The 17,909-nt window shown below is 44.0% G+C and overlaps 1 protein-coding gene across 1 annotated transcript in view; it reads left to right on the top strand.

Annotated features, from left to right (window-relative positions):
• Window positions 1–281: 281 nt before the first annotated feature.
• Window positions 282–17,909, top strand: part of MICOS10 (mitochondrial contact site and cristae organizing system subunit 10) — a 29,949-nt gene continuing 12,321 nt past the window's right edge. The window contains exon 1 of the mRNA XM_025856975.2: window positions 282–431. Coding sequence (XP_025712760.1) covers window positions 368–431 — 64 coding nt within the window. The 5' untranslated portion in view covers window positions 282–367. The remainder of the gene's footprint in view (window positions 432–17,909) is intronic.

The following is a 17,909-nucleotide window of genomic DNA, read 5'->3' as shown; positions in this document are numbered from 1 at the left end:
AATCAAGAGCTGTGCCCTCACTTGCCCTGGGAATTTCCAGGGCCAACGTCGGGAGCTGGTGCGGAGGCAAGGCCTTCCAGACAGAGCTCTGGATGCCGCCCGGGAAGCCTGTCAGCCTCGCAGCACTCAGGTAGGCGCGGCTCCAAGGTCAGGGTCACCTCGGGCCTCCAGGCAACCCGTCACCCTGACGACCAACTAGAAAAAAAAAAAAAAAAGGAAAAGGCGGAAGCATTCAGATCATCTCGCGATATCTGGCAGGCCGGGCCGGCCTTCCGGGACTGGAACCCGCGGCCGGCTCTCGCGATACTTGCCTGGAGTGGGAGCGGGGGCCCGACCTTAAGGAAAGCGGGAGCTGCGGGTGGGGAACATGTCGGATTCAGAGCTCGGCAGGAAGTGGGACCGGTGCATGGCGGATGCGGTCGTGAAGATAGGTAAGGGGCCTTTCGCCCCTGGCCGGCCCCGCCGGGACCCGAGCGGCCGGCTCCAGACCCCGCCGACCAGGCGGGCGCAAGGGAAGCTCCGGGGGAGGTCAGGCCGACCGCCCTGATCCAGCCCCTCGGGCCAGGGCAAGCTGCCCGAACCCGGCGGGAGGTCACTTGGGCGGCCGGGGGTGGGGACGGGGCCGGAGGAGCCTGGGCCCCCGCGCGAGGTGGGAGGGGAGGAGTCGCAGCTCCGGGGGCCGCGGGGGGTGCGGTTGGGTTGGCAGGTGGCAGGAGAGGTGCAGAGCTCCTCGAGTAGAATGCGGTCTGCAGGGCACAACCTCGTGCCAGGGGCTGGTCATTCTCCTCCCCGGTGCCACATTTCCCGCACGGGGCGTGGAGCCCGGCCAGGGGTCACAGTGCTCGCCAGCTGAAACGAATGCCTTCTAAAGAAGGTCATGGGGAGCGTTTTATAGACACTGCCAGGCCCTAACGAGCGTCGCTGTCATTCCCGAGTCGTAATCCGGTTTATTGGCATCAGAGTAGTCTGCGGCCGGAAATTGGAGACATAGTGATCTGGAATGAGAATTGCCCTGGGAAGTAAGAGACTGGAGACTTTTTGGTCTTGGTATAACTCCGCGGAGCCTTTTAACACGTGCTCAGTGACGACACAGATTATGAAGTCACTGCACGGAGGGGAGGGGAAAGATGGAAGCTCATTTATTGAGCGTATACTAAGTGCCAGACACTGTGCTAGGTGTGCAACTCAATGCATTATCTCATACAGGTCGTGAAATTGAGAGTCAGGTGAACGGATTTTGTCCAGGGCCGAATAAGTGACAGTTGCTCATAAATGGCAGAGTTGGAAATATAACTCAGGTTTTCTGGCTTTGAGTCCCATGCTTTTTCTTTGATACTAATTTTTACCAAATTTGATATTTTTGTATGGAAAACTTGAGTATTTAAGAGGATTTAGGATTGTGCCCATTGAATGATGGTGTTGGAAAAGAATGAAGATTCTAAGCACCATGAGAGCGGAGAGACGTTCTGGTGTCACTGCTGTATCCCCAGGCCCTTTCTCGATTTTCTTGTGTTTAATAAAAATTGTTGAGAAGGAGTTAATAAGAGGAGTACTTACTTGATCACAGCTGTCCCTTCACCCTTGAATTCATTTACCGCCTGTGTGATTTGGGGCAAGTTGTTGAACCCCTCCCTCTGTTTCCTCATTTGTAAATTGACAGTAGTAATTATTATCTGATAAAGTTGTTAGGATTATGAGTTTAAGTAAAGGCTTGGGTATGAATCACTTATTAAGAATGGGTTATTCTGTAAGTGAGCCAAGAAATAGTTTTTCTTATTGTAAGCAGCTCACATTTAGGAGAGAAGATTTAACATGTCGATATTAGTAAGTACTAAGGAACACGATGGCAGTAGTTAAGAGTGGGAGGCAGACGGCTGAGTTTGAAGTCATCACTCTTCACCCCCGTCCTCACTAGCTTTGTAGCTTTGGGTGGGCTCTCTTCTGTCACTGTAAAAAGGGGGTAAAGAGACAGATTTACCTAAAAGGGTTAGGAAGATTGAAGGATAGTAAAATACGGAGGAGACTGAGCACAGTGCTTGGCACTTACATAGTCAGCAAATGGTGGTCATAATAATTGTTGATATTAATATTGTGCCACCGAGGATCACCTGAGGGAGTGAGTAGCGGGGCTGTCATTTGTGAGTGGGAGAAGGTGGGGGAGGGGTATACACAGGGGAAATAATTAAATGAGGCACAACGATACATGATTACAGATAAAAGTTGAAATGAGTGATTCAGGCTCCTTCTATTGTAGAGCTGTTAAAAATCCAGTCAGTGTGGTGATGGGCTGAGGTCATCCAGTGAGAGTTTGCAAGGAAAATGGGCCTTCATCTGACCTTTGGAGAATGACTTGGACTTGGATAGTCAGGGAGGGTGGGAAAACTGGAACAGAGGCCCAGCTGAACTTTTGTAGGGCAGGAGATTGAAGCAGGGAGAGGTTAAGAAGCTAGAAATGGAAGAGCAGGGGTTAGAACCCAGGCATTCTAAATCCAGTGCCCTTACTCCCTGAAGAAGGCTGGTTTGGGTGGGTCAGAATTGTAAAATGTCTTAGAGAAATTCCACTTTATCTTAATGGCTCTTGAGTTGCTTTTGGCTTTTTCAAATTCATGGTGCGTATTCAACATGGCTGGTCTTTAGGATAGGTCCTAAAGACCTATTACTTTCTGCTTCCTGGGCTCATTAGGTCTAAGCTGGTGGGGAATCATGGGATGGTTTTAAGCAACAGATATTTATTGAATTGTGGGCCAGTCCGTGGGCAAATAGAGAAGCAGAAGGCATTTCACTTCCCTCAACAGGGAATTGATGTGATATAAATGGAATTTTGGTAGGATTGTTCTGGCAGTGTTTTATACAGAACAGGTCAGGAGTCGAGGAGGCCAGTGGTGCTGTGAATGTGAAGTGAGGAAAGCCTGCTCTGTTAGACCAGAGAGGAATGGGTGTATTTGAGAAACATCCAAATAAATAAAAAAAATCTTTAAAAAAAAAGGGGGGGGGCGCCTGGGTGGCTCAGTTGGTTAAGAGAAACATCCAACTTTGTTCCCCATTTATAAAATGGAGATAGTAATTCCCACCTCCTAGGCTAGAACAGTGCCAGGTTCATAGTAGGAACTCAGAAAATGCTATTTTCCCGTTTCTTACAAAGATGACTCCAATGTGGTTAAGGGGTGATTCACTGAAGGGAACTTGGACATAAAACTGGAGGGGGGTACGTGCACCTCATTTACACAAAGTGAGGAAAGACTAGAAACTGATCATGGGGGATGGCAGGAGGAAGACCAACGAGAACAGTGATCATGATTTTGGTTGCCTTTCTGCTTGCATGACTGAATTGTTTGAGAGTGCAAACGAAGTTGAGTAGGGAGTTTTAATTTTGTGGGACAAGCTGAGTTCAGATTTGGAGGGCGTTGTCCCTTTAGTAGTGGACTTAGAGAAGGGCATAAGAGTGTTGAAGCACGGAAGTGTTACTCGGGGAGCCTGTAGTCTTAGAGGTCTTTGAGACTGTGAAGATGAGCAGTGAGCGTGTTGGCAGTGAGGTCATGGGACTCTTCAGACCTCTTGGGCTGCTTGCTGCCTGGTTTTTGAGAATGGAGGTGGAGACTCAGAGGGGCCGCCCGCCAGAAGATAGAGGTTTTGTAGGAGATGTAGGCGGGGAAGAGGGGCCAACGCAGGCTTTCAGCTACATATTGGTAATTTCATGCTCTGGCTTGACAGAGACTGAAGGGAAGCCAAGGTGGATGGACAGCTCCCTTTGTGAGCGCTTCTCTGTGGTTGGCTGCCTTGAACCTGAAGGGTATTTGTTCTTTTCACAATGGTTTGCTGAAAACTGACTATTTTCATTGCTCATGTTTAACCTAGATGTAGTACAGCCGAGTTAAAGAGCATATAAGCTTGTACTCAGAGTTGTTCTTTAAAAAAACTGCTATTCACGGATCTCTTGCTTGCTTGCTCTGAAGCTTGAGCAATGTCTCAACAGAAAATTCTGTGATTTCATCCTGTAGAAAGAACTACATTTATTCATAAGTACCTTTTCCCTGCCCTTCGCTGTCATAAGAAAAGCATTTGTATTTCCCTCATTAATTTTGGTTTTAAAATATCTATTTTGTGTGTAATAGGAGCATGGTAGGATAGGTGGTTTCTAATAGGGTTTGACCTAATATATGGAGCCCATGAATCAAACAAAACAAAACAAAACAAAACACATGCCTCCCTGTAACAGACACAATAGGCCATTGTTCTTACACATCTGTTTCTCTCTTTCAGCTCCTGTGCCTTTCCTTTCCTCCCCCCTCCCACACTTTTACCCTTCTCTTTGGCCTGTGTTCTTATTCCTGCTACTCATATGCATTGCCTAGTTCCTCCATAAAGTTTGAGATTAATGTATCTTTTTTTAAAATAAACTTGTTAGCATTGAATAAGTTCTTAGGTGTTCTGTTTATTCTCCATCACATCACTAATTTTTCTTAATAGCATCCTCTGAAATTTGTGATTTCTTTTTTTTTTTTTAAGATTATTTATTCACGAGAGTCTGAGGGGGGGGGGCAGAGGCAGAGGGAGAAACAGGCTCCCTGCTGAGCAGGGAGCTGGATGTGGGACTCGATCCCAGGATCCCGGGATCATGGCCTTAGCCAAAGGCAGATATCTGAGCCACCCAGGCGCCCTGCAGTTTCTTTACTTGATTGTCCGTCCTGGCTAGAATGTGAACTCATGAGACCCAGAGACTTTTTTTATTCACTGTTGATCCCCTAACCCCTGGCATAGAGGAGGCATACCGTAATTACTGTTAAATGAATGACAGGTATTGCTGAGAATTTTGCAGACTACATTCTCTGCCGGTATTTTGCTCTTCAGTGTGTGTTTATTAACTGAATGAATTAGCATTTAAATTAAAAGTCAAGTCAGGTAGCTTTCATGTGAATTTCTGCCAGTTCACATGTTTGATCATGTGTCCCTGTAATCCTGGAGCTTTTACCAACTTTTTATTTCATCTGGGGATGTAAATTATTGTCAGTAGATCTTCATAATAAAGTATTAGAAATGTTTGGGAGTAGTCAGCTAAGAAACATGAACCAGAGAGCACTTTTGTATTTAAACAAGTAGAGGGTGATGTTGGTTTAAGTGGTAGTGCCAAAGCCTTATTGCAGGAAATTAAAAAGGAGTGAAGAATATTACATTTTATGAATGGCATGTTCCTTTAGTTTTTATGTGAATGCGTCATTAATGGTTTTTTGCTAATTTTATGGATTTATTTTTAAGTTTTATCAGATTTATTGAATGCTCTGGTTTTCTTTCTGCACTCAGTTCACAGACTGTGCCGTTCATTTTCCTTGTACATATGGAGTAATTTGTCTTGTGTGTACCCACGTGAATAAATTACACCTTTTTGTTAATGAGAATAGAAGGCAAGGTGTCTTGCCAAAATAGAGGGCTTAAAAGCTCTGGGACAGAGCTGTTGCCCTCAGCTTGTGCTTGTCACTCTGGACTGGATGGGCTGTTATATCTATTTTCTGTTTCCCTGGAAAATAAGATTCCAGGAGATGAGAAAAACCCACTATGAGACTTCGGGAGGTGCTTCCCTGTGATTTGAGAATTTCTAAGCTCTGCAAGTGCGGGTCATGGAAGCACTGCCATTGTCCTCAGAGCTTTGTTATAACTCCCTCTTGAACGCTGGATGTCTGTGCTGGCTGGCTGTGACCTCATGACCAAGTCGATGTCTGTATGACATTGGCCAGGGCCTCAGGTTGCACATTTGCCCGAGGAGGCTTGGAGGAAAATCTGATCCCAGTACTTCATGGATTCATACAGAGGTCCTGGGATCCCTAATGTGACTTGCAAAGTTGTACAATGGACTGTGTCCCTTTCCCCTGCATTTCGCTCCCACTGGGAGGCCAGAGTCCAGAATATCTGGTCTTACTAACTTGTGAATTGGCCAGGAGATCCAAAAGAGGGGAAGGAGATGTCGTGGTTGGGGCAGGATTTGCCCAAGGCTGTGGTGCTTTCCTGAAAAAGGCTGTCTCTGCAAGCCACCTATATTCAGCACAGCAGGATTTTTCATTTTCTTGGTAACAAGGAAAAGTGCAAGCTGTGAGCATTGGGAAGCAGCCCTACTGTGTGATGCATTCAGTGGACTCTGGGACATTCCCGGTCCTTTCCTTTCCTTTTCCCTGGCTCAGTTGGTAGAGTGTGCGACTCTTCATCTCGGGGTCCTGAGTTTGAGCCTCACATTGGGCATAGAGTTTACGTGAATGAATGAATGAGTGAATGAAAGAAAAAGGAAGAAAGAAAGAAGCGCCTCTCTGTGCCTCAGTTTCCTCATTTATAGTATATGGTAGTATATTCCTCAGGGGGTGTTACAAGTTAGGACAAAATGAGATATTCTCTATAGAGCAATTAGGATATTACCTGAACTTGATAAATATTAGCTGCAGGCATATGAATGAAAGATAGCAGTCCTGAGTTAAAATAATTACCACATTTGCTTTTATCTTGCTACTGTGGGTAGTATGGAAGCCTGATGATCAATATTCCAGTTTATATATGTAATAGTAATCGTTAATGTATACTCTCCCCCCCCCCCAAATTTAATGCCAGGCATTGTGGAAAGCCTGGGGGGTGCAGTGCACAGATAATTGGCACCAGCCTTACCCTGGAGGGGCTTACCTTCTGGAGGAATGTGCAAAGAAGGTGGTGACATTGGAGTTCCACCTTGGAGAATATGTAGGCATTTAGTAGGTGGACCCAGGTAGAGGACTGCATTCTAGGCCTTAGAAACTGTCCAGGCGGTGTCCCAGAGGACAGAGAGGCTTTGGCTTCTGCAGGGAATGCTGATAGTGGCTGCCATTTATCGAGCACTTAGTGTGTGCTATCAGATACTGGCATTTTCCATTTTATATACATTATCACATTTAAGCCTTATAACCTTATGGGGTATTTCCCCCTTTTTTCCCCAGATTTTTTTGTGATAAAATACACATAACAATTTACCATCTGAACCATTTAAAAATGTACAGGTAAATGATACTGAGTACATCTGTAATGTGCAGTTACTGCCACCATCCATCTCTGTAACTCTTCATGTTGTAAAACTGAAACTCTGTACCCATTTAACACTAACTTCCCATTCCTGCCCCGCCCCCTCACCCCTGGCAACCTCTGATCTACTTTCTGTCTCTGTGATTTTTGACTTCTCTAAGTACCTCCTGGAAGTAGAATCCTACAGTCCTTGTCTTTTTGAAACTGATTTATTTCACTTTGGGTAATGCCCTCGAGGTTCATAAGTGTTGTAGCATACATCAGAATTTCCTCCTTACTAAATCTGAATAAGATTCCATTGTGTGTGTATGTGTGTTTGTAACATATTTTGCTTATTCATTCACCTGTGCATGGTTGGACACTATTGTAAATAATGCTGCTATGAACATGGGTAGACACTAGTCTTTTGGAGACCTTGCCTCCAGTTCTTTTGGATACATACCCAGAAGTGGCATTGTTGGATCATATTGTAAACCTACTTTTAACGTTTTGAGCTGGACCATTTTACATTCCCACCTGGAGTGCACCAGAGACTCTCCGGATTATTTCACATCCTCACCAACAATTGTTACTTCCTTCCTGCCTTTTTTTGATAGTAGCCATCCCTCATGGGCATAAGCTAGTATCTCGTTGTAGTTTCGATTTGCATTTCCCTAATGATTAGTGATGTTGGACATCTTTTCATGTGCTCACTGGCCATTTGTCTATCTTCTTTGGAGAAATGTCTGTTCAAGTCCTTTGTCCATTTTTGACTTGGTTTATTTTAGGTTGTATTTTAGGAGTTCTCTCTATATTCTGGATATTAACCCCTTGTCAGATATATGTGTCATTTATTTATTTGAGAGAGAGAGAGAGAGAGAGCAAGGGGAGAGGCAGAGGGAGAGGGAGAGGGAGAGAATTCCAAGTAGACCTAGGTAGCTCAATGCTGGACTTGATCCTACGATGCTGAGATCATGACCTGAGCTGAAACCAAGAGTCGGACACTTAAACCAACTGAGCCACCCAGGCGCCCCTATCGTGGGATTTTAATAAAGATTGCACTGAATTTGTATGGGCGCCTGGGTGGCTCAGTTGGTTAAGCGACTGCCTTCGGCTCAGGTCATGATCCTGGAGTCCCGGGATCGAGTCCCGCATCGGGCTCCCTGCTCAGCGGGGAGTCTGCTTCTCCCTCTGACCCGCTCCCCTCTCGTGCTCTCTATCTCTCATTCTCTCTCTCTCAAATAAATAAATAAAATCTTTAAAAAAAAAAAAAAAGATTGCACTGAATTTGTAGATTGTTTTGGGTAGTATTGACATGTATTAACAAATAGAATACTATTTATTAGTTCTTAATGCTATTTATATTAATGATTTTATTAATACTGTTAGTATTAATACCATTTATTCCTTTACCATAGACTACTATGATATGGATACGCCACATTTTGTGTATCCATCTACTAGTTGATGGACATTTAGGTTGTTTGTAGTTTTTTTTTTTTTAAGATTTTATTTATTTTTGTGAGAGAGCATGAGCGGGGGGCGAGGGGAGGGCAGAGCCCAGGACCCTAGGATCATGCCCTGAGCCGAAGGTAGACGTGTAACCAACTGAGTCACCCAGGCACCCAGGTGTTTGTACTTTTTGGCTATTATGAATAATGCTGCTGTGATCAAATATACAAGTTTTTATGTGGAGGCCTGTTTTCATTTCTCTTGGGTATGTATGTATCTAGGGGTGGAATTGCTGGGTTGTGTGGCAACTCTTTGGGTAGCATTGAGAAAAACCATGGGATGTGAAGGTGAAGAGTGACATGGTTGGATTTCTGACTTCAAAAAGATCACTGAATTAGCACGAGGAGAATGAATTAGAAAGGACCAAGATGAAGGCAGGGAGATTGATAGTATGTTATTGCAAATTCATGCTGAAGATGAGGTGATCTGATTAGAGGAAACCAAAACTAAGATGGGGACAGAGGAGGGGAATGGAGAGGTATGTCATGGCGCTGTGCAGCAGTCCTACCGACGGAGCTTGAAATGCTCCCGAGAGGGAGGAGTCGGGATGATGCCACGTCTGTATGAATGGAGAATGGTGTTGCCCTTGACAAATAGGAGAGGCAGGAGGGGAGCCCAAGGAACGCTTTGCAGTTTATTAATTTCTGGTACGTCTTGGGATAGGTCGCTGCATATATGCAGCTCATTCAACCGAGATGAAATTGCTTTGCCATGCGTTCATTTTCATGAAAAGAAAGGGTTTGGCCTTGTTTCTTCCTTGTTAAGAAAGTAGGATGGTAAATGACTTAGCAGGTGACCTGCCTTAGAATTCACCAGCAGATTTTGTGTATTCATCCAATAATCAATTAAGGGTAGTTAAATTAATTTTGAAGGCCATTTTTGTGTCAAAAAAATACTATACGGAAAGAGGCCATTGAATAAGGTCATGGAAAAAGAAAGCAAATTATTGTTTGTCTTTAAATTTCAGTTCATCTGATAAATGTGGGTTACCACAAAGTATTGGTGGCTCACCAAAAATTGCCTTTTGGTAGCCTGAGTTTGCAAACTGATCTGTCTCCATTTCATAGAGTGATATCACTTAGGCTAAACTAAAATACTTCAAAGGTTTTTGGCCGTTTATAGGTTTTGGGTTTCAAATTAGTATGTTAATTGTTGAATTAGAAGCCATATATTGTTTGTTATATGTATTTTTAAACAGTTTTTGAAACCAAAAATACTTTTTCCATTTGCAGCAGCAATATGAATAATGGAACATTGTGATCTTGCTAGAGGAGAATTTTATGTTAGTATTATAGAATAATGTAATTAGGCACGATATGGAACTTGCAAACATATTTAAATTTTTGTTCTAGCTGTGGTTTCATGCTTTCCTAAAATGTGGCCTGAAACAGTTTATTAGCAAATATGCTGAATTGCTTTCTCTGGCAAGTGCATTTCAGTATTGAATCCAAGTGAAAATACAAATATTTACTTATAAAAGTCTTTTTGGTGTGGTAATATTTTTACTGTGCCCATTGACCCACTAGTAAAATGTGAGGGCATTGCTAGATTGGATCTTGTTTACTTAAAGACCAAGAGAGGGAAAGAGAGAGGAAGCTAACTTTAAGTGAAGGCCTGGTATCTGCCACCGTACTTGGTATACTAACATATTATCCCCTTTTACCCTCCTAGCAACTTAGTGAGGAAGTTTATATTCTTTCTCTTTTTCTAGCAAGAAAAATAATGCTCAGAGCTATTTATAGAAATTGAGAAGCTGCTTTTTATTTTTATTTTTATTTTTTAAAGATTTTATTTATCTGACAGAGACAGCGAGAGAGGGAACACAAGCAGGGGGAGAAAGGGAGAAGCAGGCTTCCCGCCGAGCAGGGAGCCCGACGCGGGGCTCAGTCCCAGGACCCTGAGATCATGACCTGAGCCGAAGGCAGTCACTTAACCAACTGAGCCACCCAGGCGCCCCGAGAAGCTGCTTTTTAAATCTGTATTCGAGTGTAAACAATCCAAAGTCACCAGAGCAGTTTTTAAAATGAAAAATAAAGTTGGAAAAGTAACATTACCTGACATCAAGACTTACTGTAAAGCTACGGTAAATGAGACAGTGATATTGGAGAAGGGAGACACGTCTAGATCAGTGTCCAGAAATAGTCGATAGTCAGTTAAAGATGCCAAGGCAGTTTAACGGGGAATGGAAAGTCTTTCCAACAAATTGTGCTAGAATAGCTGGGTATCCATATAGAGGAAAAAAATGAACTTCATTATCGTGCATGAAAATTAACTCAAAAGAGGGCGCCTGGGTGGCTCAGTGGGTTAAGCATTTGCCTTCAGCTCAGGTCATGATCCCATGATCCTGGGATCGAGCCGGAGTCTGGCTCGCAGCTCAGCGGGGAGTCTGCTTCTCCCTCTCCCTCTACCCCTTATCCCTGCTCGTGTTCTCTCTCTCTCTCAGATAAATAAAATTAAAAAAAAAAAAGAAAAAATGGGTAAAATGTTTGATAAGATTCTTCACAAAAGAAATTATACTAATGGCAAAGAAGCACATGAAGGGATGTTCAGTATCATTGGTCATTAGGGAAATGCAAATTTCAGTCATAATGCAAATACCCCTCCACGCCCATTAAACAGTTAAAAGACCACACTAAAGTCTGACTAGGATGTGGAGCAGCTGGAGTCCTGGGGAGCTGTTGGTGGGGTTGTAGAATAGTACAACCACTTACAAAACTGTTCGGTAGTTTTTTTTATAAATATACCATCTAGTCATTCTACTTGTAGGTATACCCAAGAGAAACGAAAACATTTGTTCACATCAAGTCTTATGTATGAATATTCATAGCAGTTTTGCTCATAATGCCCCCAAACTGGGAAGAACCCAGAAGTCCATCCACAGGTGAATGGATAAACAAAATATAGACTGTCCATAAAGTGGACTATTATTCATTAATAAAAGGAGCAAATACTAATACATACAACAATATCTATACATTTCACAATCATTACGTTGAGTAACAAGCTAGACACCTAAGAGCGTATACTGTATTTCATTAAAAAAATGTGTTTTGTTTTGTTTTTAAGTAGACTTCACGCCCAATGTGGGGCTTGAACTCACAACCCTGAAATTAAGAATCGCGTGCTCTACCGATGGAGCCAGCCATGCGCCACTACTGTATTCCATTTATATGATGCCATTTGTATATAAAATTCTAGAAAATGCAAACCAATCTGTAATGACAAAGTAGAGAAGTGGTTGCCTGGGGCAAAGGGTGGAGGGAAGCATGGACTGCAAAGGGACATAAGGAAACTTCTAGGGCTGACAGCCGTGTTCTGGCTCACAAATGGAGTGGTGGCGTCACAGGTATATACACTTGTCAAACACTGCAAGTGGCTGCAGTTTATTCTACAGAAATTATACCTTGAAGAGTTATTTAAAACCAGAAAGATGAAAAATACCCCATGTTGGTGAGGATAAAGGCAACCAGAAGCCTCAGACTGCCTGTGGGAGTATTAATCGGTGAACCACTTTGGAAAACTGGCAGTATCTACTAAAGCTAACCATATGTATATTCCCTGTGACACAACGATTTCATGCCTAGGTGTCTACCCAGCAGACATGCATTCATGTGTTCACCAGATGACTCTCACTGGAATGTTCATAGAACACTGTTCATAATAGCCCCGACTGGAAACTCCCCAAATGCCCATCAGCAGAGAATGGATAAGTAAATTGCACTGATATGATGGAGTACTCTTTGGCAGTGATAATGAATGACCTACAACTGTTCACAGTGTTAGACTAACATACTCACTGTGCGATTCCATTTATAGAAGTTTAGAAACAGGCAAAACTACTCTGTACTTAGAGAAGTCAGAACATGATTGCCCTCGGGTGGAGAGCTTTGAATAAGGGAGCCCAAGGCAGGCTTCTGAGGATGCTGGCAGTCTTCTGTGCCTTACTCTGGCTGCTGGTACCTTGGGTGTTTTTAGTCTGAAAATACATCCTGTGGTACACCTAATTGTGCGGCTTTCTATCTATATGTTGTATTTCAGTAAAAAGCTTTTAAAAGACGTGCTGTCGGGGCGCCTGGGTGGCTCAGTCAGTTAAGTGTCCGCCTCTTGATTTCGGCTTAGGTCATGGGATCAAGCTCTCATAGGGCTCCGCACGCAGTGGGGAATCTGCTTGGGATTCTCCCTCTCTCTTTCTCTTTCCCTCTGCTCCTTCCCCTGCTCATGATCTCTCTCACGTGCACACACTCTCTCTCTCTCTCTCTCAAATAATAAATAAGTAAATCTTAGAAAAAAAGATGTACTGTTAGAGAATGGTGTCCTTGATAATTATAAAGTGAGAAAAGCGAGTTGTAAAACATCATGCATGATGTGTGATCCCATTTATATAAATGGAATGATAAACAATCCAAATTATCTCTTGGGAGTGATGATGATGCTAGGTGGAGAGGATCATTAATTTTGCTGGTTTTATAATGTAAGCAAATAAACACATAAGAACAGTTTCTGTTTAAAAAAAAAGTTATTTAGGGGTGCCTGGCTGCTCAATTGGTGGAGCATGAGACTCTTGATCTCCGGGTTGTAAGTTTGAGCCCCATGTTTGGGTGTAGAGGTTACTTAAAAAGAAAATCTTAAAAAAAATTTTTTTAAGTTATTTATGGAGTCCATTTGGTTCTTGTAGTTGAGGATTATGAATAATCTTCAAATGAGTATATTAGGTCTAGTTTTGTTATTTAACAGGTTAGTACTTTAAAGTGAAAATCTTTTTAAGCTTTTTGCCAACTTTGAAGTTATATTTGTGTCTGTTCATGGAATTTCTCATTGGGTGGCCTGTTAATGGGTTTGCTTTTGGTGGATGTGATGGCCCATCGTTGCCTTGGAAGACCCCAGTCGAATAACCCCCATGAATTCGTAAACTTAAGGGTGAGGAAGCTGAGGGCCTTTAGCTGGAGAAGCAGTGTGGGCTAGTGAAAAGCTGAATGGGCTTGGGACAGTTACTGGCTCTCTCTGAGCCTCAATTTCCTAGTCTGTAGGAAATTGGTTGTCTTTTTTTTTTTTTTAAAGTAAGCTCCACGCCCAATGTGGGGCTCAAACTCAGGACTCTGAGGTCAAGAGTCATATGCTTTACCTATTGACCCAGCCAGACGCCCCACTTCATCTGTACGCGTGGGGTGCTAGTCCCTACATGGTTTTGATGAGGCTCAGGATAAGATAATCTAAGTGGATGTGAAAGCACTTTATAAATTGTAAACCCCTAGTAGACCGGTGGTTCTCCACTGGGAGTGATTTACTACCACCTCCTGCCCCTGGGGACATTTGGCAATGTATGGCGACTTGTGTGGTTGCCGTATAGGGTATAGGGGAGTGGGAGTGCTACTGACATCGGGTAGGTGGGGGACAGGGATGCTGTTAAACATCCTACAATGCACAGAACAGCACCAAAGAATTGTACACCCTAAATGTCAGGAATCGAGGTTGAGAAAACTTGCCCCAGGCTTATGTAACTTCCCTAAACTTCTTACTCTCTGTGGCTCCCCTGCCACAGCCTTTCAGACTAATAACTCACCCAACACGGCTCATATATCCATATATCTGTATGCACATACTTTTTCAGCAACTGAAATCGAGGTGAGAAATGAATTAAAAAAAGGAACAAACAGAATAATTAGAATGATTTTAAGGAAAGCATAGCCCATTATTTATAGGGCCTTAAAAAAAAAACACCACATGCCTGCATATGAGAAGGATATGGGATGAGGATATGAGTCAATATTAACGAGTGATGATGGGGAGCCAAGGAGCAAAATGGGGTGAGGCGCGGCTGGGAGAGCGGGCAGATTGTGGCGCTTTTTAAAAAAAAACTATACAGACTTTCCAAAGTCGTTTCAGTCGGATATCTTCAGGTAGAATTTAGAACTATTTGATTAATAGTTAATAGTGTATATGGCGAGGAATTGAAATCCAGTGTGTTTATGTCAAGTTTCTTGATCCAACCTAAAGCTGCATTAGAATGCTTAGGATAATTTATAATTATTGTAACACTCTGACATAATTGTTGACAGATTTGTAGACTTACTTTGACAAATGTTTACGAGTCAGAACAAATGTTTCTGATTGTCAGAACCTGCATATGTAAACCACTCGAAATTTCTGTCTGATAGATTTTAAATGATTAACTAAAGCGAATGATTTAAGCAACATAATTCGCCTTTTACTAGGAAGCAGTCCTAAGAAGGCTGCTACTTTCTTGGCATCATCTCAGATGATTAAATTGAAATCCATTAGTTGGAGATTTTTTTTTTTTAAGATTTATTTATTTGAGAGAGTGAGAATGAGAGAGAGAGTACATGAGAGGGGGGAGGGTTAGGGGGAGAAGCAGGCTCCTCGCTGAGCAGGGAGCCCGATGCGGGACTCGATCCCGGGACTCCAGGATCATGACCTGAGCCGAAGGCAGTCGCTTAACCAACTGAGCCACCCAGGTGCCCCTCATAACTTCTGTTTTAGAAGACTTTTTTTCTTTACTCAGTTTATGAAAATTGAATTCTTGGTTTTTTGTTTTGTTTTGTTTTAAATTTGATGAGAGAGAGAGAGAGGGAACACAAGCAGGGGAAGTGGGAGAGGGAGAAGCAGGCCTCCTACAGAGCAGAGAGTCCGGTACGGGGCTCAATCCCAGGACCCTGGGATCATGACCTGAGCCTAAGGCAGACGCCTAACGACTGAGCCACCCAGGCGCCCCGTCCATGACTGTGTCTTAAGGATCCCTTATTTATTAAGAGTCATGACTGAGTGTGGTCACTCTCACTGCTCAGAAGTTCCTCAGCCCTGACCAGAGTCCCGCTGTAAGCTGTGCTGCTCACCTCCAGTACTGTCCCTTTCAGTTCTGCCTAGCAGGGGGGATGGGAGGCAAAGGCCACAGTATGTAGGATACCATTTTTCAGTCAGATGGGCAGAGGAGAGTCTGTGGTCGGGCCTGTGTCCCACTTGGGCTGCTGTGATGGCTTTCTCCTCGCGGTACCCCCATCTCTGATGGGGGCCTCTTCACATCTGTCCCCATTGCTGCAGAGCAGGCCCGTTGTCAGGTGCTCTTTGGATATGTTGTTTCCCCTGCTTAATCCTCTTTATTGCTTCCCTCCTGCTTACAGTAGAGGCCAAGGGGCCTTAGTGTGGCATGAAAGACTTGCTCTGTCGACCTCACACTGGATGATTTGGCAACAAGGAGCTCCCTTACCCCTTCTCTGCCCCCCAGAATGGTTTGGGAGGATTCCTCAGTGCTTTTTGTGCGTTGTACCTGCTTCTGTCATTGTACCTTGCACCTCGAGTTTCTAATTACAGCTGGCTCCAGCACTGGACCGTGAGCTTACCGATGGCAGGGCCTGGTGTGGCAGCCAGCAACAGTAGGTGCTCAGTGAGTATGATTAAGGCAATGCTCACACATAGTGTTGGCCAGGACAAATTTGGAAAGCTATTTCATTTACTTTAGGGAGTCAAAATTATGATAATAGCTTTGTGTATCTGTGAGGGCCTGTCAAGGACCAGGCCTCTGGAGTCAGGCTGCCTGGGTTCAGATCCCAGATGTGTGACCTGGGACAAGTTACTTACCCTTTCTGTGTCTCCCTTTCTTGGCCTGTAAGATGGGGCTAATAAAAGAAGTTTATTGTGAGGATTTATTTATTTATTTATTTATTTATTTATTTTAAGATTTTATTTATTTATTTGTGAGAGAGAGAATGAGAGATAGACAGCACGAGAGGGAAGAGGGTCAGAGGGAGAAGCAGACTCCCTGCTGAGCAGGGAACCCGATGTGGGACTCGATCCTGGGACTCCAGGATCATGACCTGAGCCGAAGGCAGTCGCTTAACCAACTGAGCCACCCAGGCGCCCTATTTTTTTATTTTTATTTTTATTTTTTTTTAAAGATTTTATTTATTTATTCATGAGAGACAGAGAGAGAGAGAGAAGCAGAGGGAGAAGCAGGCTCCCAAGGAGCAGGGAGCCTGATGTGGGACTCGATCCCAGGACCCTGGGATCATGACCTGAGCTGAAGGCAGACGCTTAACCATCTGAGCCACCCAGGCGCCCTATTGTGAGGATTTTTTTAAAAAGATTTTATTTATTTATTAGAGAGAGCAGGAGAGAGAGTGAACATGGGGAGGGGCAGAGGGAGAGGGAGAAGCAGGCTCCCCGCTGAGCAGGGAGCCCGACGTGGGGCTTGATCCTAGGACCCTAGAATCACGACCCAAGCCAAAGGCAGATGCTTAACCAACTGAGCCACCCAGGTGCCCCTGTCATGAGGATTAAATGAGATAATGCGCTCCTGAAGCTTAAGTGCTTAGTGAATACTTTTAATGTTGTGTAGTGTTCCCGAAAAGATTGTAGATGTTCCCCCTTTTTTTTAAGGATTTTATTTGATTTAGACAGCATGGGGGGGTGGAGCAGAGGGAGAGGGAGAAGCAGAGTCCATGCTGAGCGCAGAGCCCAACCTTGGGCTCAGTCCCACAACCCCGAGATCATGACCTGAGTCGAAATCAAAGAGTTTGACGCTCAACTGGTGGAGCCACCCAGGCGCCCCTAGATGTTGCAGTTTTATAAACCCAGTTATATTTTAGATAAAGGGCATTTGGTATTTAAAAGGTTATTTGATGAATGTTATAAATGGTACCCCTGTTTTTCTAGTTAATCCAGATAGCAGTTCTCAGCATTTTCTTTGACAGCCTGCCCCACCGCAGCCCCCAAACCCCAGACCCACATATACACACTTAATCAGTTGTTAAGCCTGTAAATTCTGCCAGCAAAATGTCTCTGCCTTTCCAAGTGGTCCTACACACCTTAGATGAGTCTTACTAAAGCACAGCTTCAGTCGTGTTACATATTTTTAAAAACTCTTTAGGCAGCCTCTTGCCCGCTAGATTAAGTGCCGTGATGTTTTGGGGCCCTCAGAATGGCCCTGACCCTTTTCTAGCCTTATCTCCTGCTCTCCAGGACAGGCCTCAGGCTTCAGGCAGGCTGCCCCCACCCGCCTCTGCCGCCCAAGTTTCCTTGCACAGCCTTGGGTGGAGCGTGTGCCCCTCTGTACAGACTCGGCTGTTAAATGTCCTACTCTTTAAGACAACTCAAATGACACCTCTTTCTTGAGTATTTTAAAAAATCTCCCCAGCTAAGTGTGTTCCTCCCACCCTCTGCCTCTGGACCAGCAGAACATGTTCCCTCCCAGTTTTCTGGATACCTGACTTACTCTCCTTCCCTGATCACAAGCTCCCCAGGGAAGAGACTCTGTCTTACTTATTTCTGACCCGTGTCCTTCAGCACTCAGTAAATATTTGAACTTTTGATTTGTTCTTGAACAATCTTACCACCTTCTCCCCGCTCCCTTCTCTAACCCGCCAGGATGGTTTGGC

Source organism: Callorhinus ursinus, unplaced genomic scaffold (assembly GCF_003265705.2).
Source record: "Callorhinus ursinus isolate GAN/ISIS: 27379988/994484 unplaced genomic scaffold, GSC_fseal_2.0 scaffold18, whole genome shotgun sequence".
In the NCBI taxonomy this organism is placed as follows: domain Eukaryota; kingdom Metazoa; phylum Chordata; class Mammalia; order Carnivora; family Otariidae; genus Callorhinus; species Callorhinus ursinus.
The sequence above is the reverse complement of the archived record's forward strand: the minus strand, read 5'-3'. Positions and strand labels throughout refer to the sequence as shown.